Source organism: Sebastes umbrosus, chromosome 1, assembly GCF_015220745.1.
Source record: "Sebastes umbrosus isolate fSebUmb1 chromosome 1, fSebUmb1.pri, whole genome shotgun sequence".
NCBI lineage: Eukaryota > Metazoa > Chordata > Actinopteri > Perciformes > Sebastidae > Sebastes > Sebastes umbrosus.
Genome location: NC_051269.1, coordinates 12,402,161 through 12,424,513, shown reverse-complemented (window position 1 = coordinate 12,424,513; position 22,353 = coordinate 12,402,161). Strand labels below are relative to the sequence as shown.

At 41.3% G+C, this 22,353-nt stretch overlaps 1 protein-coding gene across 1 annotated transcript in view; it reads left to right on the top strand.

Moving 5' to 3' along the window:
• Window positions 1–14,600: 14,600 nt before the first annotated feature.
• Window positions 14,601–22,353, top strand: part of syn2b (synapsin IIb) — a 94,202-nt gene continuing 86,449 nt past the window's right edge. Inside the window, exon 1 of the mRNA XM_037781949.1 lies at window positions 14,601–15,064. Coding sequence (XP_037637877.1) covers window positions 14,601–15,064 — 464 coding nt within the window. The remainder of the gene's footprint in view (window positions 15,065–22,353) is intronic.

Here is a 22,353-nt window from a genome sequence, read left to right as displayed (position 1 = left end):
CCCCGGAGGCTCATGGGAAATGGAGTCAGAGATGGAAGATTCTCCTTCAGAGATGGAAGGTGAGCAAACTGAGCCAAAATAACAACTATTGTGTGAGTTATTTTACATGTATCCTCGTTTTATGATTGAATACAGTCGTGAAATGTAAACTAGGCGACACACTGCAGCATTTTTATACTTTTTAATTTTTTTCATACTTTATTTTTTCCCTTTTTTCAAGGTTGTTTTCATATATGCAATTTACAGTTCTTAATTACAATAGTTTATAAATCAATTTTTAAGTAGATGAGCTTATAGACAAACTCATTAAGTACACTAGAGAAAACAACTTCAACATTCAAAATTGAAATAAAATTAAGAAAATAAATAAATAATAATAATAATAATAATAATAATAATAATAATAATAATAAAAAGAAAGAATAGAGTTAAAAAAAAATAATAACAATACAAAAATACGTGAGTAATAAATTAAATCAACAAATAAGTTAAAATAAAATAAAAATGGTGGGAGCGCAAATATATAGTAATATCCTTTACATGGGCACACACATGCATCCTCCTTCACGTCATGTCACCTCCAAGCATATGTATATGTGCATGTGTGTTAACTCATGTAACTATATTTTTCCTTCATTTTTTCAGTACTTTTCAAGTCAATTTGAACAGCTATAAATGTAGCCAGCAGAGGGTGGTTTTCGACCAAGTTTAGCTGGCTAGGTTGCTGCAATCAGACTCCACTGATGTGTATGGGTAGTTGTGTACACAGAAGATACCTGTAATTCAAGTCTGCATTATGTAGTGTGAACTTCCTATAAAAAGGTAAATTATTAAAAAAAAATGTACATGTAGTTATCATGACACCACTCAGTCCTTTGACTTCCCATATTAATAATAATTGTGAGAGTATTTAATGTTAGTTTAAATACACATATTTTGCTTACATTTGATGTCTGAAGTTTTTTTTTTCATAAGTAACATTAAAGCTGCATGCAGGGAATGAAAATTTCAGGTCACTTGCCACCGTAGCAGAAAGGTTTTGCTTATATTAAGAAATATTATTTTTACAAAGCAATTCCAAAGCCTAAATTAAATATATGGTAACACTTCATTTTACAGGACCACAAATTTCATGGTAATTAGGTGATAATTAGCAAGTAACCTATTTGAAATTTCTTTGGAATTACTGCCAAATTACCCCAATATTTAACTATACATTTATTGAAAATTACTTTACTATAAACATTATTTAATAGTTATATTCCGCTATTTCCGCTATAGGTTGTAATTTATTTAATACATTTCCAGGAAAAGAATACAAAAATAATTGATATGATTTATTTCCATGTCTGCTGGTAAATAGATGATAATTAGCAAATAACTTCTTTGAAATTTCTTTAAAAACTCCCTGAATCATGACATTAGCTACCAGGTTACATTTGTGGAGACAATAAGTCACATAATGGTGAGATTTGTGCTGATCAGAAGTGTCTTCTATTAGTTTTGGTTTTGGAGGTAAATATTTGGTAAATATTGGGGTAATTTGTCAGTAATTCCAAAGAAATTACAAATAGGTAACTTGCTAATTATCACCTAATTACAATGAAATTTGCTGACCTGTAAAATGAAGTGTTACCAAATATAGTCATGGATTAAGGTTACATGATATATTCCATAATTCTACCGTCTGGTACCACTGATTCAGTGTTCTACTTAGATTTCAGAAGTGGCAGACAAAAAAAACGAGTGGCCGGTAGAAATGTTCAGTGACCTGCCACAGTGGCAGGTGAGGAAAAACGTTAATTTCAGATCCTGGCTGCATGTGAAGTGCTAACCTGAACCATCATAAAACCCAATTTGTGTTTAGGCTGGTAATTCAGATTAGATAGTTTTCTCTATATTCTCGAGTTTCATTTTCTGTGGTGTTTAAATATTGTATTGCATCACATATCTTGTAAAAAAAAAAAATCTATGAGAATTGAATCATCCTGACATGATAATAGTGATTGTTTCTGTCAGGATCCAGACTTTTATATTTGGCAGTAGAGTTTTAGGCTTGAACTATACTGGAGATATTGAATTAAAAAAAATTAAATACTGTATTTAAACCTGCATTTTCCTGTTTTTGACAGCTTGAAAACTCTCACTTTGCTTAAACCAAAAATCAAAAAGACCCCAGGCACATCCGTAAAATACTATAATCAATCTAGATTGTGAGATTCATGTGAAAATACTGCAGCAGTAAAAGCCAAAAAGCTTCCGAGGCCATCATCAGTCTTCTCCCCTGCATTAGTCGCTGGTCTTATGGACCCAATGCTCACATCTATTTGAATAAATTAATATTGAATGTAGACTCATGACAGTCGGTGATATGTCTGCAGCTCATTATGGGGATTGTCAAGAGTAGGGCAAATATTATCTTCTTACTAATTTGAGCCATGAGCCATCTTGTTCAGTCAAATGAATATTGATAAGGTCACTGAATCCTGACTATCAAGCTCACTCACTCTGTGAAAGTGCCTTAATGCAGGGGCAGCGAGGCACCAGTTGGAACAAAAAGATATTTTCAATTTGTTCATTTTATAGTACATCATGTTCATGTTGAATGAATGCTTGACCCTAGAGAAGTACACTATATGCTTTCTGCTAGCCTCCAGCTATTTATTCCTTGTATAATCAGTGTGGCTGCATAACTTTGTGAATCTACTGTATACAATCATCCTCATATAATTCATTCTCCTTATTCAGTTATAGTTTAAGAGCAGGTTCAGTGTTTTTTGTGAAGTAACATTGAAGGTAAACTGAAATGGCTGATTAAAGCTGCATTCATTTATTTATTTATTTGCTGCTTGGGGGCAGCATAATGAGTGGTAAACACAACGCTGATATATCCTCTTATTAAGTTGATACGGGGAATGTGTTAGCAAACATTTAGTACTTATTTTGAGTTGTTTTTCTGGCCACTCAACGAACGTACTGCAACTCCAATGTTTACTCTCCTGTTAGCTCTGCGCTCTTTCCTCTCGAGGGAGATATCTGACTCTTTAGTGATTGTGATCTTCAGCTAGTGGCTAACTTTGTGTGTCTGCCATTCGGTGCCGGTGTTGCACCGAAATCTGTGACGGCAGAGAGCCAACAACACATTAGGTCACCATTTTATGACGGCTGTCATTAGAAAACCCCACTGCGACCCCACTCTACCTGAGGCAAATACTGTACGTGACAGAAAACACACAAAACTAAATTGTTATAAAACACAAATATATTTTAATATTTTTAATTTAAAGCTATATTCATAAAACTCTAAAAGAAAAGTAAAAGATGGGTACAGTGGGGCCACATTTTCTGATGACAGCCATCAGAAATGGTAACCTCATGGGTTGCTGGCTCTCCGCGGTCACAGATTTCAGTGGTCACAGATTTGGGTGCGCATAGCGGGTTAAAACAAGGTTGATAAAGGCTGTTCAGAGTCAACCAAAACAGTGAAGTTGCAGGCTGTAAAACCAAAACAACCAACTGTAAGACACCAAAATGATAGTATGATTATTTTCTATGAGCAACACTTGTCACATGACACATTCATTTTTTCTATTGTTAATGTAAAAATATACTGTAGAGCAGTTTTAAACCTGCAAATACTTTTTGTCTACTGGATGGAAACCATAGACTGTGTAAAATATGGAAGTAGTCTCCCTGATGTCATCCATAGGTTTCTGAAGAGCCGTTGTGAAGCTCAAAGTGGGCGTCTCCGGGCTTGGCCAACTCCCGGCTAATCCAAAAATGGGGACAGAGGTGGATCGTTGGTGAAGCTGAGGCGGGCCTGGGTGACGCAGCAGACAGCTAGTGGCTAGCGACCTGGTACGGCACCCACCTGTCACTCAAAGCGGCCTAAACTCCCCCATGCCTAACTTTGAGCCATAATATAATTTAAACGGGTGAGTTGTATAATAATTCACACCCCTTACTGTTGTCATGAACAAGGAAATTAGTTCTAGAGACCGAAAACCGTTTTTTGTACCAGGCTGTAAACATGTTTATTTCTGTTTCTGCATTTTAGCATGGCGGTCTATGAGGATTGACTCGCTTTTGGAGTGGCTATTTGATGCACTGCAGTTTTTGGCATTGGTTTAATTTCTCAGCACCGGAGGTTGCTGTTTGGTGGAAACAAGTTGTGAACACAACATGGACATATCATCTCCTTTTAAAGGGACTGTTTGTAACTTTTTACAGGTATAAATCTACCGGGTCGGGATGCCATGCGCACTTGTGTGTGGCTACGCTGTTCAGACCTCTCCTCTGCCTGCTTGCCTTCACTCACACAACGCGCGCGTTCTCGCGCCACCTCACGTTCATGCGCGCACACTACACACTGCAGAAGAGTTAGTAGCTCTGAGAATATCTAGTGAATGTACAGTGGATGTTTGTGCAGAAATAAATGCTGCAGCTCCTCCAGATCAACAGAGGTTTCCCGTGTCTTGTAAAGTGACGGGGCTCCGCAGCGAGAAACGTTGTCGTCTCCGACCGGGTGCGGGTGTCTCCCCTGTTCAATCCGGCTGCAGTCATAGACGATAATGTTTCTCTACTAATGCTTCAGCCTCCGGGGCTGAAACAGCAGGGCTGAAGCAGGAAAAGCCAACACTAGGATCAGCAGTGATTCATGGAGAGACCTTCGTCTGGTCAGCTAACATTACTGCCAAGCAGCTGAAATATAGAGTAATATTGTGGTTTTAGCTGACGTGTGTCGCCTCACTGTTTTGAGCGATGCTCGTTCATGTCTATTTAGAGCGAGCAAGCGCGAGCCCGACGCTGACTTTCGTTGACTTAACGGCCACAGGTGTCGCTGTTAACAAGCATTTCTGAAAGTTACAAATAGTCCCTTTAAGTTGATATGATGACGTTGGCAGACAGTTGCTTATTTACACATCCAGCAGATACGGAGCAACATTGACATTAATTTCGGGTCACGTTCAATGTTCATTCTCCTTTTTGGTCTGTTTTTAATCTCTACCATCTGCTGAGAAAAATATCTGTCTCTTTAGCTGCTAAATGCTCCACTATGTTCACCAACTAGTCACTGACTGTGTCTGGCTGCCGTTTGGTGCTGAACAGGTGGTGTACCGTGGGTTTTTAAGGGCTTTTCACTGAAAACAGCTGCCTGCATACACTGCTATGAGAGTGGTTAGTGTGAACCAAAACAGCTACAGTAAACAATGAGCTTAAACGTGCTATAAAGCTCCATAAAGCCGGAGCTGCAGATTTGGGTGATAATGCTCTTCTTACATTGTTACATTACCGCTTTAAGGAAAACACACAGTATAGTCTAACTGTTTGTGAAAATAAAGAACTGTAATATTTTGAGTTTTAAACACCTTTAATGCTAAGGGCATGAGGCAGGCAAAGAAGTAGAAAAAGAAGAATACTATTGTCACTGATTTCACAGCTTTTTCAGTCTTTAAAGCAGAGAGTCCAGCACTCGTCTAATTTTATAAAGCTTGTGAATCAACTGCAAACTGGTTGCAAGCAAGTAGATAGGAACAAATGCTTGTAAATATATATATAGTGAGAATCCTCCCATGACACCTCAATCTTTCCTCACAGTGTATGTGTGGGCCAGTGTGAAAATGAAAACTGAAGTGACTGGAATGAAAGAGAGGATTGCCTTTGTGGCTTTCTTTGGGAATCAGAACAACTAATTAAACTGAATCAATGTTTGTGTTGATTGCACATTGATTTTCTAATTTGAAGTGATTTGGCCCATGTTTCTATCCTGTGGATTAGTCGGAAAGTGGCACATGATTTACAGTTCACGGTACCGCTCCTTGAGTTTGAGTGGCCGCCTCAGGAGCCGCTAATTTGGATGTCAGCAGCTTTAACGGTATGGCTTGGCAAAGACTCAGACTGCAGTTAACTGCTGCTATTAAAACATAAACATCAGTCAGTCTCAAAGACACCTTATGCGTCCTGTATTCAGATTGTATCTAGATATGATTTAACGTGATTACATTTACATCTGGTGTTAATATGTGTCTCTCCAGTGTTCGCATTGAGATCGGATTGCTCTGTCTGAAGGGCTGAGAGGAAGCCTCCAGAGGCTGCACTATGCATGGGCGCTGCGGAGAGGCGGTGCGTAATGTGTGGACACATCAACTTCAAAACTCCACTGCTTCGGGGGCCCACAAACCGGACTATGAGGTACGTCTACACTTGCACACACAGAGGGGTGAGGAGAGGAGACGCTGAGCGGTAGCGGTGATCTCTCTGAGATCATGGCGGTCCAGTGACTGGAGGAGGTGCTATAGGAGCGTGCTGCAGGTTGAGCTCCTCCACACAAAGCTTCCAATATTCGCTGTTGATTACTACCGAAGCTCCAAAGCCCTAGTATTACCTGTTTCCGCCCATGTAGTTGTTGTACGTTGATTGAAAACGCAATTACATTTGCACTTGTCTACATTATGGTCACAATACATCCCCGACCACCTCTGGAGTTTTTGGTGCATTTACACCTCTACTTTCATGTGGTCAAACTCTTTCCGATTGCCATCCAATCACCCAAAACACATTTTAATGCCAGGTGTAAATGGGTTTTTAGTTTAACAGGAATTTCAGCAGGCGTATTCTAATAAACCTACAAGAAGAGGAATACAGATTAGTGAATGGTGCAAATCCTCTGAGGCAATTTAAAGCTCACCTGATGGTAATACACCAGCTTGCAGATACACTCTGATGTGTGTGACTACAAACACAGATACAAACATGCACACACACACACACATGCACTAACTAGAGGAATCTTTTCAGCTTCTGCACGCCTGTTGCCATGGAGATTTTCATTGCTGCCCATGCCTAGTGAAGGAACATCAAAAGAGAAAATGCACCATTAACCACACAAACACACACAGACACACTTCTGTAGATGCACAGCTGCTCCAGGCCCCCACAAGAAGAGACGAACGGAAGCAGCCACTTTTATCTTACTCCACTGAAGGGTTACAGTGTCACCGAGCAGCGAATAAGCCAGCAAGCCAGGCTGAAATGCACATTGGGGGTAAAATGAGACACTGGTTAGTGACAATGTTGATATTTAGTTTGTAATAGCTTCAGTTGATTTGTTATAGCACAAATGCTTAAATTGTTATGTAGATTATGTATAAAATATTATGTAGGTAAACAGTGTATGTTTTAGTGAAAGAGTTAAAGGGATAGTTCGGATTTTTTGAGGTGGGGTTGTATGAAGTACTTCTTCATTGTCAGTGTATTACCTACAGTACATGGCGGTCGGCACGCCTACAGTTTGGAGAAACAGACGGGAGTACGGGCAAAGCAATGTACTGCTGTGGACGGGGACTAGAGTGACCAGACATCCCGAAAAATTAGCCTACGTGAATTATGGCTGGTAGTTTTTTAACCATGTAGTGCCACGAAATGATAAACAACTATGCATAGCGGCGACTGTGTATACTTCCAGTGTACGTTGAAATGATCACTTACTTCTCTTTCTAATCCCTTCAGTTTGTGTTGTTATGTGTGTGCTGCACAGACATCTGACACTTTGTGAATTCTGTAAAACACATATGAGTTCTTAACTCTGCATGGTGTGGATGTCCTACACATAACACTCACTATGTTGCCAGGATGGCTTTCAGGCTGTACAGTGTCTGGGTCCTGTTAAAAATGATGTTTTCCATGAGCACCACATCAATGCCTTCTTATCCATTATGGACTAAATATGTATTTCCACTAGATTGACATGTAGGCTACATCCAGCCTCCTTTCTTTCTTTCTTTCTTTCTATATAAATAATAGGGCAGACCATGCACAATTCCTGCTGTGCTAATTCATGTGTGTTTTAAACAATGGACAAACTGACATTTTGACATGTCACAGCAGGAAAAGCCCAGGTGTACATAATGAAATTAATGATGGCTGAATAATTAATAATTATCCCTGCTGTGCTGAGCTTTGTGTATTGTATTTTTATGGTGAGCGACAAGGCATGAGCCTAAACACCAAATATCAACTGTAGGTATTCTGCAATCATATAATATTACTCTCCAAGTTAGTTGGGTGACTACAATGTTTATAATCCATGGAGGTACTTTGCTTCTACTTGTCCTTGCTTGAATTGCTCATCTGTATGCTCATTTATCCTCCCTGTAGTGATTTTATTGTTGTGCTTCCCAAGCCAACTTTTGTTCTACTTGTTGCCATGGCAGTTTTGAATCTTGAATTTTGCGTTGTGCCTAAAAATGTACAGTACAACTAGGCCTATTGCAAAAAATATCAACATCAATCTCTTCAGCACTGCGAAAAACACCCTGCAGAACACGTTTTGCTGCGTGTGTGTACATGTGCATGTATGTGTTGTGCGCTGTGCACACGCCTAGTTAAATGGTGTTTTGGGGGATATGCTGCAGATATCTGTGTCGTGTGTGTGGGTGTTTTAATCTTGTAGCTCCATCCATCCATCCACACACACAGCGCTTTTAAAGTTCATTCAGAGAGTCATCTTTTATAATAGCTCAGCTGAATCTACATTATTCCCTAAAGCAGCTTCAGAGCTATAGGGTAGACTTTTTGTTTTTTCCTGTTTCCAACTGAGTCAGAGCATCAAGACTTATTTCTAATGCAAGAGGCACAGTGAGGCGACCTCTGTGAAGGACTAGGGTTGTAAAACCTTGTGTTGAGACAGGTCTAGACTGTAACTTTATATTATTTTATAACCCTGTTTTTTCCTGGGTTGAGCCCCTTGTGTTTTCAATTAACCTGCTGGTGCAGCTGAGATTACTCCCTGCAAGGAAAACTTCCAGTTATTCACTGTTATGCGTCCGTATTAGCTGCCCCATTACATTTAGTCATTACAAAGTTATTCATCAATTGAATCAAATTTGGATTTAGTTGAAATTGAATTGAATAATTCATCAAAATATTGGAATTTGCAATCACATGCGTGCCCTACTGGAGGTTGTAGCATGTCTTACACCATGTCATGAGCACCTACCCTCGATGTCAGATGTGCGCTGAGCTGTTGAGATTTCTCATGGATTATCTAAATTGAGCCAGTGAAGCCACAGGAGGTTTGATCCTGGCATACGCACCCACACACACTGGCATATCTGCAGCAAATCCCCCAAAGCAGCATTAAGCCAGGCCCGTGCACATACACAGACACAAACAGACAAGCACACATCAACTGTAAAAATCATGAAACGTGTAAATATTCTACCTCCACAAAACTGAGATTCTCATCCGTTCTGCTGATGAAGAAGGATCACATTCAGATTTTTATTACTGACTGAATTACTTTTTTTTTAATGATTCATTTCATTAATTTGTGCAAAATAATGAATTAATTTACCCACACTTAAAGCTGCAGTGGGTAGAATTGGAGCAAATATGATTTTAAAAAAATATATTTTTATAAAACGGTCCCTATATCCTGAGAGTAGTGCATGAGGCCGGTAATCTGAAAATAATGATGTGCCTCTGTGTCCTCCGATGATCCTAATGACAAATGCAGGATTTCACAGACCGGAGGAAAACAACCAATCAGAGCCGAGCTGGAGTCTGCCGTCTCTGAGCAGCTGTCAATCACTCACAAACTCTGATCAAACGGTCAAACTAGGCAGCTCTGATCAAATATGAATCAATATTCTGTTACTGTAATAACTTTTTCTAAAATGTTTTCAGAAACATCTTGTAGTGTACTGTTTAGTTGTAAAATTAGAAAGTTTGTGACACGGCAGCAATGTTGAAATCAGTTGAGGAAATACAAAACACCGCCCACTAGCCGGAGCAAACTTTCTCATTTTACAGCTAAACAGTGGCTAAACACTTGAATTACAATATGCTGAAAGTTTATTATGGATTTTTTGCCAAAAACATTCTGCCTACTGCAGATTTAATGTTGACTTCCTCTGTATGTGTGAATGCATGATTACTGGCCTGAACAGTCATGACACTCCAGAGTGTTTGTGAGGATGTGTATGCACATGTGTATTTGAGTCTTTGCTAGTAGCATGTGTGTTGACAGATGAGTGATGCTCCTGGCATTGTGGATCTGTGTGCGTATTCTTACTGTGTTTTTTGCAACTCAGCAGCACAAGCCAGATCATATCAACATCATCGTCTACTCTCTAAGCTACAGCATAGATATTCTGTAGAGGGGAGGAAAGATGAGGAAGGTCGGGGGTTGCCATAATCTTTTTTAGTCTTTTTTAGGGATTTCAATCGATTAAAAAATGTAATCACGATTAATCACATGATTGTCCATGATTAATCATGATTAATCACAAATTAATCGCATATCTGTTCAAAAAGTACCTTAAAATGAGATTTATCAGTATTTAATACTCTTATCAACATGGGAGTGGGCAGATATGCTGCTTTATGCTAATATATGTATACATTTATTATTGGAAATCAATTAACAACACAAAACAATGACAAATATTGTCCAGAAACCCTCACAGGTACTGCATTTAGCATAAAAATAGCTCAAATCATAACATGGCAAACTCATCCCAACAGGCAACAACAGCTGTCAGTGTGTCAGTGTAATGACTTGACTGTGACTTAACCCAAACTGCATGTGATTATCATAAAGTGGGCATGTCTGTAAAGGGGAGACTCGTGGGTACCCATAGAGCCCATTTTCATTCACATATCTTGAGGTCAGAAGTCAAGGGACACCTTTTGAGAATGGTCATGACAGTGTTTTCTTGACAAAATTTAGCGTACGTTTGCAGTGTTATTTAACCTTCTTACTGACAAGCTAGTATGACATGGTTGGGCCAATGGATTTCTTAGTTTTTTCTCGTTTCATATGACATCAGTACCCTCACACTAGCTTTAAAACTGAGCCTGCTAGAACCTCCGAAAGATCGATAGCGTAAATGCATTAAAGAAATTAGTGCCGGTAAAACGAATTTGCATTACCGCGTAATCACGTTAACTTTGACAGCCCTAGTATTTTTTCCAAGTAGATGATGGTCAACGCTAATCATGTATGCTATAAATGCTGCAGTGTGTCTTTGTCAATGGTTGTAAAAAAGAGAGAAAAAAAAAAACGGTTGATTCTCCCCTTTAATTTTTGACTCCGTCCCCCTGCATGATTTCATGTACACACGTATTATATAATGGCTGTTTTTGGGAATGTTTTTTGTATGTGTGTCATGAAACATGTAGGCCAGGATGAGCTTAGGATGTCGCTACAGTTCACACTGCAGCTCTGTGACTCACTCAGCTCTCTTCTGGTTGACTAAACACACAGCCCCCCCCGCCCCCTCCATCACTGGGCTCGGCTCATCGTGACCACAAATGTGCATCCTGCATGTTATGCAAAAAAAAGTCTCTTTTGAGCACTGAAAACAGGTCAGTCTATTACAGCACTATATTTTACTATACTACAAAGGTCGTTTTTATGTTCTGTCATGTCTCTTTGGACGTGTCGTTTTATTTATGACAAGAGAAGTGGGTTCCCATTTTTTCTGTCATCAGCACATTTTGTGTCACATCATATGACTTTGGATGCGCCCCAGAGGGATTTAAAAAGCACCGTCCACATCGCTGTAGCAGTTTGATGTTCAGCTGTTAAACCCTAAACGTGAAGGGTGAATAGAAAGTGAGTGCCGGTGGTTGATGGAATACGGTGCAATAATGTGCAGTAATCTATACGCCTATACTCCTCGCCTGTGTAAAATACCACAAATTATGATCACTCAAAAATAACTGAGCTCCAAAAGAGATCTGGCCATATGACTGATGGTTTAGAGTACAGCTGAAAAGCAGCCCTTCAATGGCATAAAGGTCAAGGAATACATTTCCATCAATTGAGATAATAGTATCGGTGCTAGAAAGCTGTTCGCTTCCAAAAATCTCAATGCTTGACGCTCAATGAGCAGTCGAATCTGATAAATGGGTCGCATCATATTTCTAAATTAGTAAACACTTCTTCTATTCCTTTAAGGAATAATTGCCCATTGAAGACAAGATGGAGGTACTGTAGGTTTATTCTACTGCAGTCTTTCTGTTCGTCTTCGTGCGGATCAGACGTGTGTGGGATTTTCTTCCCGCTTGAATAATCTCCTTTCTCCCTCTTTTGTCCTGTCATCTTCTGGCTTTTTTTTTTTTTTAAGTAAAGCTTGGAGCAGCAAACAGTGCAGACGCTGCTGCTGCTGCTGCTGCTGCTGGCATTTAGGAGAAGAGCTCTTCTCATTCCCTTAAATAGTGTCTGCATAATGAAGCAAGGCATAGGGAGGAGATGTTTGTTTAGGAATAAGAAATGAAAGAGACACAGAAACAAATAGTCTGAAGCATGAAGTGTATTTAAGTATGTGATTCCTCGTCCATGTCTTTGAGTGTTCTGCTAGGAGGTTGAATTTTGGCACAGCTGGGATTCACTGGCTAAACAGATGTATTCATTATAGAAACCTACAATTTTGGTATCCTTTGATTGCTGCTACTTTACATGCCCTTAAGTGAAATCATTAGGAAAATCTTACTGCAATAATAATGATCCTTTTACAGAGATCAAAGGATGATTACTCTAAAATCATATTTCATAGCATCGCACTGGTTCCCTCGACAAAAAGCCAATGGGATTTTACCGTTGGATTTTGGATTATTGCAGAAAATAAGATGTGGGGCAAACAAACGTTTATGATACTTGCAGGATTTGTTCAGCAAGATAATCTTCACAAATGAACACCACTTTTATGATTTTTGAAGTGTGAATGCAATCGCCAGAATTAAAAAGCTAACGTTAGGCTATAAACAAACTACACCACGGTCACATGAGCGCGAGTAAACACAACGAGGCTGTAGAGGCGGACGAGTTGTCATGATGAAGTTTCGTAGTTTCATTTAGCCATTTGCTAGCAACCGCCTTTTTTAAGAAAACGTAAAAGCTTCAAAATTCAGGAGTGGAATATTTACTGACATATTTTATATCGTAGAACTAAACATTAAAATCTCTTCAGCTTGTGTTAACCACAGACCGTATTTCAGGCATATAACTAAAAAAACATTGACTTTGAGGAAGTGCAAAAATGCTAACTCATTTCTGGGTTTTACTTTGTTGTTGCTGAGTCGCCGTTGAAGTGTTGCTCAAGCGCTCATTGACATAATTATGTCGTTAAATAGCACTGGGAACTGGCTAACTGCATTTTTGTAGACGGAACGGAACAGGATGAAACAAAAACATATGATTGGTTGACGCTTCACCGCGTCATGAGAGCGCTGAAAAATGTTGAGACCAGCTCAACTTTGATGTGTAGTGCGTCACGCCTGCGTCAGGCGTCACTTTGTAGCTTCATGTCACCGGCTTCCTTTGAAAATGATTTGCAGCCTGTTGCTGTGTCACTCGTTATGTGAAGGCAGCTTTAAGCTGCAGAACGGCACACATTGATTATTGAGGAGCAACACGTTCCACTGGAGGAAATCATTTGACTGATTAAATGAGTCGATAGAAACCATGGCACAGGAATGAATCTCTGTCCTTGTCTTCTCCTCCTTTCTCTTTTTTTCCTGCTGTCCTCTGTAGGCTTCTTCAACCATAACAGTTTGAATTACAAATCAATCCTGCCCTCCATTATGCCACATGCTTTTAATGGCAAATTATTGGCATAAGCACATTTTCAGAGGGGGGCTGTTGTTTTTTTCAGCTCTATGAGAATGAAGCAACTAGAAAATGTCTCAGCACTGTCACATACATGAGACACACACAATGGCGGGAAAAAGGGATGAGGGTAAAGACAGGTTGTAGAAGGAGGGTATAAAGATGGATGGATGGAAGGATGGTGGGGAGATGGAGGTGGGGCTTGCAGAGCACGGTGGATGGTGTTTCCAATTCTGAACTCCACCTTATGCGCGCTCGCAGGAAACCCCTTCCAGTGGCTGCACACGGCACGCAGGGCTACGAGGCTGCAGCACGACACGCACACGTAGCCTATGATGTAGGAGGATGATGACAGGAGAGAGGAGGAGGAGGAGGAGGCGGGCGGAGGGAGGGGGAGAGACAGCCAGTGAGCGTGCCGGAGTGAGAGAGTGAGTGAGCGAGGAGGAAAAAGGGCAGAGTGAAAGGGTGAGATAAGCAGGGAGGAGAGAGCAGCATCTCTTGAGCGCATTCATCTCGCAGCAGCTCAGGAGGCAGGACAGCAGAGCAGAGGGGGGAGAGCACCTGCACCTCACCGAAGGGGGCGACACCACACCTCTCTCTCTCTCTCTCTCTCTCTCTTGGACACACACACACTCTCGTATTTGTGAGGAGGCGTGAGGCTCAGGAAGAGGAACACCACATACACGCACGCTGTTTCCGCTGGCTTAGCTGCGCTTTGGAGAGCTGTCTCTTGAAGACTGGACCAGAGCTGTCTCCATCGCTTCATCCATCCTTTCCTTCCTTCCTGCCTGCTTTCCATTCCTCCAACTCAGAAGCAGCTCTCTGTCACCCGCCCCTCGATCATTTGGACTGATTTGTCATTCATCTAACCTCTGATCAGTGTGTCCATCTCTGTCTGTCTCTGCTTTCACTCCATTCAGCCAAGAGACACACTTAAGAGAGCAACTAACCGAACGACTGAGAGACCGACCTTTCAACCGCAATCATGAACTTCCTCCGACGCCGTCTCTCCGACAGCAGCTTCATGTCCAACCTGCCCAACGGCTACATGACAGACCTCCAGAGGCCGGACCCAGCTGCTCCTCCTCCCGCCACCGCCACCGCCACCTCCCCTTCCCAGCAAGGTGCACCCCCAGCCACGGCGCTCGCACCTGCCCTGTCCCCGACCAAAGCTCCAGCACCGTCCCAGGCGCCCGCCAGCTCCCCCGCAGCTCAGGAGCGGCGTGCGAACCAGCCGGTTCAGCAACCTCAACAGGCCCAGACCACCTCCTCCTCCTCCAGTGGCTCCTCTGGCTTCTTCAGCTCCTTCAGCTCCATCAGCTCCATCACCAATGTGGTCAAACAGACGGCCGCGACCGCCGCCGGGTTCGTGGAGCAGTCTGCTCCGTCTCCCTCGCTCTCCAAGAGGTTCAAGATCCTGTTGGTCATTGATGAGCCACAGCATGAGTGGTAAGTGTTTCAATGATGGGTTGGCCAGTTGATTGATAGATGGGAAGTTGGGTGGTTGTGTGAGCTGGCACGTTGTTTCTGAATTTTTGGGACGCTCTACAAATTTCGTGTAAGAAAATGTTTGGGTTATAGTCAGCCAGATGGAATATGATTTACTCTTGATTTGGAAAAACTTAAGTGTGGGTGCATTGGCCTAACGCTGACTGACACGTGTGATTGATTTTAATCTTTCATGAATCCTAAAATGAATTCTTACATCCTTTTTTTGTTTGTGTTCTGTGACTAAGCTGCTCCCAAAATAGAAACCGCTCCGTTAATCTAAACAGACAGGAGAGCTTTTCTCTCGGGTTCGGATTCACACATCCCACCACCCAGCCCTGTCACCTGCCTCTGTTTTTGTGTGTTTATGTGAACCTTTATGACGCCGTGTGCGTGCATGCTTATGCTAATGTGTGTGCGTGCTATGAGTAAGTATTTTTCTTCATCCCTTGACAGCACAAGTTGGCTAACAGGATATGCTATCAACTCATATATCATACACTGTCATAAAAAAGCGTGTAGTTCTGAATTAAACATCACAAGCAAGTGAAATGAAAGCCCTCGGCTGTGTAATAATGTCGCTATCCCACTCGCTGCTTTCGGTTCCTGCAAATCACATTTTCAGGCTATAAAGATTTGCTGTGTGGATGTTGTTGATGATGGATTTTACAGCCATTCATCAGTGTCATTATCTCAGTGCAGTTCCATCTTCTCAGCTATTGGATGGCGATGTCATAAAGTGGCGACGCGTTTGACCTTTTCGCAATTTAATGGATGTCCTGGAGTGTTGTCATGTAGCAATTATTGTTTATTGTCCTACACAAAACTGATTGTGTTTACTATTACAAACAAAAAGCACGTAATTATGGTCAAAAGCATGGCAGAAAGAAAAGAGTAAGCGGGCCTTGAGTTGAGATTGTTGCTGTTTGAATGAAGTTGCTTTTAAGCCGACAAGGGCAAGAAGTCCCAGACAGGCTCACAATCATTAAGAGTTTGGACATCAATGAGTTTGGTGATTGGGGATATTGGCTATATATAATGATTTTGGAAGGTGACTCTGTTCTGTTTGAAAATGCATCTTGATTGGAAAGTTCTAGTTCAGTAAATCTTTAATTTATGAACATATTTAAGTGTTTTAGTGCCCAGAATGCATCCCTCTTTGGGATCTTGCCACTCTAGGTGTCTAATACTGAGATTTAAGTGTCTGCAAAATGTAAAATGCATTGCCACTATTACCCACTTTGGCAGGAATTCCATTCTCTTTAATCCTGTCTGTATTATTGGCTTTTGCTTTGAAATGAACTGGAGATATTAACCCTGAGGTTAAGTAACGTCTGAGTTACAGACACTGACTGTATGGTTTTCCCTGTTTAGTGTAGTGGATATTATGTCCAACACAATCGGAGCAGGATTATCTCTCTAACGGTGCATTATGCATGTGTGTGGATACATGCATGAGTGCTGAGGTTCCACCACACAGAATTTACTGAATGTGACTGGCAGCTCTGCATTATGGTAATCCTGTGTCTCTTGCTGTGAGTGTTTTTGGTGGCTTATGATTGGATGGCTGCCACCATCATGATGTGGTGAGGTCTGAATGTGAGACGCGGCAGCTTACATTTAAGAAAAGAGGTGCTTGAATGCATGGCTTTACTTAATGAAGTCCTGCTTTTACAAAATATGTAAAGACCACTTGTCAGAATTGCATATACTGTACATCTGGATATAAAATGCTTTTTAAGACTCTGCTCATTTGAATTGTAAACTGTCAAATCCGAGTGGAAACAGATGAAGAGAGGTTTGTGTTTACTACCTCTTTGCACCTGCTGAACACATGAGCAAGTGCCAACTACTTTACACAGCCAGAGAAAACATTTGAGAGTTTATTCCTCCACAGTTAGCTGCCTTTTACAACCATATTGTTGCCTTTTAAAATCACTGCAGCCTGTTGTTACTAAAACCCCAAAAGGCCTACAACAGTAGGACTTGTAACTGCCACTAACAATGTGGTTTGACTTATATGATGAACTGTGGTTTTACAAAGAGATCTAATTACATACATTTGTGAGACAGTCTGCATAGAGATAGGTATTAACTGACTTTGCGGTGACTGCTAATTCATGTTACAATACAAATGTTTGCTAAGTGAATGCTGTGAAATGTATGTATAGATGTAGACAATGTAGATATACGTTTTCAGGTTCTTGCAAATTGTCTGCCACGTTTTAGTCCTGGGCCACACCAGAACATCCTGTTGTACAAATGTAAGCTTGTTGCAGGACAAAGTGTGCCAAGTAAGTAATGTAATGTAACATTTAAGAAATGTAATGCAAGGAATTTGCAACTTATTTCCAGAAGTCCTCCCTTTTAGTTTGTAAACAACACGTCATCCAAAGAGCTCAACATAGATGTAATATTAATGTTGACTCTTTGTGGGGAGGGAGGGGTAGAGCTTCCCTTAAAGCATCGAGGCCAGAGAGGCATTCTGCTAAATGTTATTGATTTTCCACTCGGTAAAGGGCGGGCCTGAGACTCTCAGCGATACAACTTGCAAAATAGAAATTCTTCTTCTGTAATGATTCTGTATGTCGTTCTCATCAAGACTGAACTCCGATCAGTCAGAAATGAGACATAATTGTCTGTTTGACACTGCTGATATCTGCACAAACTCATAGCATCAGCCTGAAGCCAGACTTTTACTTGAAACTTCTATCCTTCATGTCATTTTGAATTAAATCACAAAGGTCATGCAAAATGAGCGCATGTTTTTCTGATATTTAAGATCAGTTGGAGGGAACATTACTTCTTTATATTACATTACATTCCATACTGCTATAACTTCCTGGCATGATTTAGAAACAGCCCCTCGTGAAATGTATGTATATCTGTGTTTGGCTTTATAAACCAAATATAACTATACGTTTCACTTTGGCGTATACAAAGTTTCTATGAATCATCCCAGTTTACCGTAATACCGCTGAGTACCAGACCACTAATCTAAGAATCTAATACAAACAGGGCCATCTTACACCTAAACATAGACGGATGGGAATCGAGAAACGCTTCCAGTTGAGAACCAGTTCCAAATTGTCCAATCCTTCATAATTGTATGCTGGCATGTTTTTCTGACAGTTGCGCGTTGCAAAAACTCATGCATCAGGACGTTTATGTGAGAAGTTCCCGTCATACCTCTCCCCGGCGCTCGCTGGCCCAGGGGTGTGGGTGCTTTTCCTCCGTGGCGGTGCGCCACAACCAGCTCTAGGTAGAGTAGAAAGGCCCGGGGGACTAAAATACGAATCCTGCCATAGCAAAGGCATGGCCCGCCTTATTTCAGCATATAATTATTAAATCATGTTTATAATACAGTCATTTTCGATGAATTTTGAGGTAAATATTGGGGTCATTTGGCAGTAATTCCAAAGAAATTTCAAATAGGTTACTCGCTAATTATCACCTAATTACCTTGAAATTTGCAGACCTGTAAAATGAAGTGTTACCGAATTTGTAATACCACGGCACATGATGAAGGTGGTTCGCAGACCTCGCCGCTTCCTGGAGCCGTGGACTTCGCTGTGCCCTCTTTTCCTACGAGGAGAGACGGGGCTCCCTGCTTCCTTTATTTTAATATGTTCAAATGTTACTAGGCAGACATTCTACACTGTGTTCAGATAATAAACCAGCTGCGTTGATGCTGAAAATCTGTGTAGGCCTACTTTTTTTCCACACAGAATACTGATCAGGAATCATTAAGGGAATCGAAAAAAAGAATTGGACGGATAAACAGAATCAATAATGACACTGGTATTACTGAAATCTTATCAATTCTCATCCCTACCTACACAAGCAAAGTTTGATGAATAGATTGATAGGAAGTCTAAAAGGGAAAGACATGCAATTAGTATTGGTCATTTCTGCCTGTCAGTTGCAATAATAAGAGGATGATGGTAATGAGAAGCAATGCAGCGTTTATTGTCTCTTGCTCTGCCTGTCTTATTTTAGTCCTGTTTACCTTAATTCGCCTTTTCCCAAAATTAAACTCCTTCTATTCCCTAATATAAGCTTCTCCTTCTAAATTCCTCTGAACTTTGCATCTTGATATAGACGGGGAAATTAAACACGCAGTTACAAACGTGCTATAAATCTAGATAACGCTATAGCATCCCCTTTTAAAGTACTAGCAGGCAGTTATATAAGCGACCACAGGTATCATGATTCTCTCTGCGTCTGACGGCTCATTCTCGGAGCTCTCAAATATCGACTGTGCTTCTGTGATGGCTTACTCTGACTGTGCCACAGAAAGAGGCCACAATGGGAGTCCAGCAATAAAGCTGCGAGATGAAAGAGTGAGTGTATTTTGCAGGCGATTCAGAATGCGAGTGTGTTTGTGTTTGAGTAGCCTCGTGTAGTCCTTATGTAACAGAGCTGGAGCCCATTGAGGTGGCTGAAGGAACAGACAGTGTCCTCCAGGGCCTTTCAAGGTGATATCGGCACAGAGGGGCGGATTAAGGAAGATGGAGGGAGATGATCTGGGAATCTCCTTTTATCGGATGTCCGTGTGACGCTCTTTCCTGTTTGTCTCGCCCTCTGTGTGTGTGTGTGTGCGTAATTCTCCGCCTCTTTGCTTCCCTCTCCCTGCCTTTTATCATGACAGTCTCTCCGTGCGCGGCTCCAGAGAAAGTGCTCCGGGTTCCTGATGTGATGACGTAATGAGAAGAGACATGGTGATTCAGCAGTTTCAGCCCAAAGGCCACATCTGCTCTCTTTCCTTTTGCTCTCTATATCCGTCCGCATCTCTCTCGCTGCCTCTCTTTGCTCTCCCTTTCTTTATCTCTCTGTTATTCTACTGAGTATGCGCTCTGCAGTTTATGCCTAAGTACCAGCGAGCTTATTTACCACCTATATTGCATAAGCACCTATCAGAGGAGATTATTTTGGGTCGTCGACTTTTCGATGTGACTCATGGCGAAGGGTTTTGTTGGTTTGACTGCAGGTTGACGCACAGTTGTGCGACACGCAGGGGTTGATGATGACTGTCACCCAATTGCCCTGCAGTTAAAGCTCTAGCTTTGACTGGTTGGTTATTTGAGAGCATACTGATTAGCCAACAAGAAAAACATTTGAAACTGCTTCACAGAAGTGCTGGATGCATAAACGTTATTCTTATTGCGTCATTTTTCCACAAACTGACTTTTCCACACGCATAAAAACTACAAAATACAAAAAAATGCACCATGTTCGGATTGGGGTCATTTTGTTTCCTGTGGTTGCCGAGCAGAAAAGGCACTGTTTTTAATCATTCACATTTTCAGTCTGATGACAACAACGTGCATTGAATTTAAACAAGAGCATTACGTTTGTGCATGCGTGTGCTTGCATTCATGCATGCGCATCATTTTAATTTTCTCCATCGCCGGTGGAGACAGGAGTACACAGTGAGAGCAGGTGGCGAGGTGGAGCCGCGTACATCTCCATCAACGTCTAACACACACACCACACATAAATTTACAAGCACCTGCATGCTCTGTTATATTTTTCAGTCATATAATTATACACGATGGGAAAACAAAGATTTCACAGAGAATTCAGCTTTTTTTCGGTGATGTGCTTTTCCTCGTTTTCTGCTTTCTGAGTTTACTATAGAACTGTGGTTTGGGAATAAAGCAGTTCATTGTTAAAGGTTATTTGCTAAAAATATGCACTCTAAATACACCTTTTCACAACACACCCACACACAGTACAGTGCATCTAACTATAAACAGCAAACAAGTCACGTAAGGATGCTTGTGACTTCAGCCGGATGTAGTTTTGACTTCCTGGCAGTTATTAGGAATTATCTGTGGCATTATGGAGCTCAGCTGCAGGTCCACTCGCACACACGCTGACAACTGACCTTATTACAGCCCGCTAGCTGACTGGTCGACTTTATAAGGTCGTCTTGGTTTTGACCTCCTGTTGTCTTGTACCTCTCGGCTGTTACTAGACCAGTGGCATTTTCAGCCCAAGGAATGATACAGAAACAACTCTAAGGTAAAATTTGTAACCTTGTAACTTCCAAATTAGGACGTGATCGTTTGTATGTATGTTTTTAGGCCTGTTTTGGGGTTCAACTGCGGCTGTCCTCACAAGAAAAACTAAAGCATTTATCATTTGTTCAGATGGCTAATACAGTATGTTTACCTTTACCTGACAAGGACTTCTAGCGGCCTTGTGTGTTATGTCCAGTGGTGGGTAGAGTAAACAAAAACTTTACTTAAAGGGACTGTTTATAACTTTCAGAAATGCTTGTTAACAGCGACACCTGTGGCCGTTAAGTCAACAAAAGTCAGCGTCGGGCTCGCGCTTGTTCGCTCTAAATAGACATGAACGAGCATCGCTCAAAACAGTGAGGCAACACACGTCAGCTAAAACCACAATATCACTCTATATTTCACCTGCTTGGCAGTGATGTTAGCTGACCAGACGAAGGTGTCTCCATGAATCACTGCTGATCCTAGTGTTGGCTAGGAGCCCTGTCACTTCACAAGACATGGAAAACCTGTGTTGGTCTGGAGGAGCTGCAGCAGTTAGTTCGGCACAAATGTCCACTGTACATTCGCTAGATATTCTCAGAGCTACGAAGTCTTCTACAGTGTGTAGTGTGCGCACATGAACATGAAGTGGAGCGAGAACGAGCGCAGTGTGTGAGTGAAGGCAGGCAGAGGAGCAGAGTACAGTAGAGACTCCGGCCATGGAGACCAAAGCTACGGTCTCCTCCGCGTACTCTGACCGCGGCCAACCCTGTTTAACAAGACGGGCTTCTCTAGATATAACTTTGAGATTTTGGTGCTTCCTTGTAGTTTGTGTTGGAGTCTGAGTCTGAACAGCGTAGCCACACGCGAGCGCGCATGGGAAACTGACCCGGTAGATTTATACGTGTGAAAAGTTACAAACTGTCCCTTTAATAATATATTGACTCTAGTAGTAAAAGTAGCTACTCATAAAAATGACTACTTGAGTAAGAGTGAAAACTATTCAAAAAGTGAGCAACTGCTTTAGATGCAATTTATTGCATCAATGTGTTACGTTCAAATAGGTCCTCGCATGTTTTCTCAGATTCGATGTGTAGCTCTTGAAGGTTGAGATGTCCGCCGTTTTGGGCTGACAAAGTAGGCAGCATATAATATGACTGTTGAACAAGTCATTTGAAAGGCAAACAGGTTCTGGATGTTTGGCGAGGGATGAGCTTGTGCCTCTTCTGAAGGAGACGATGA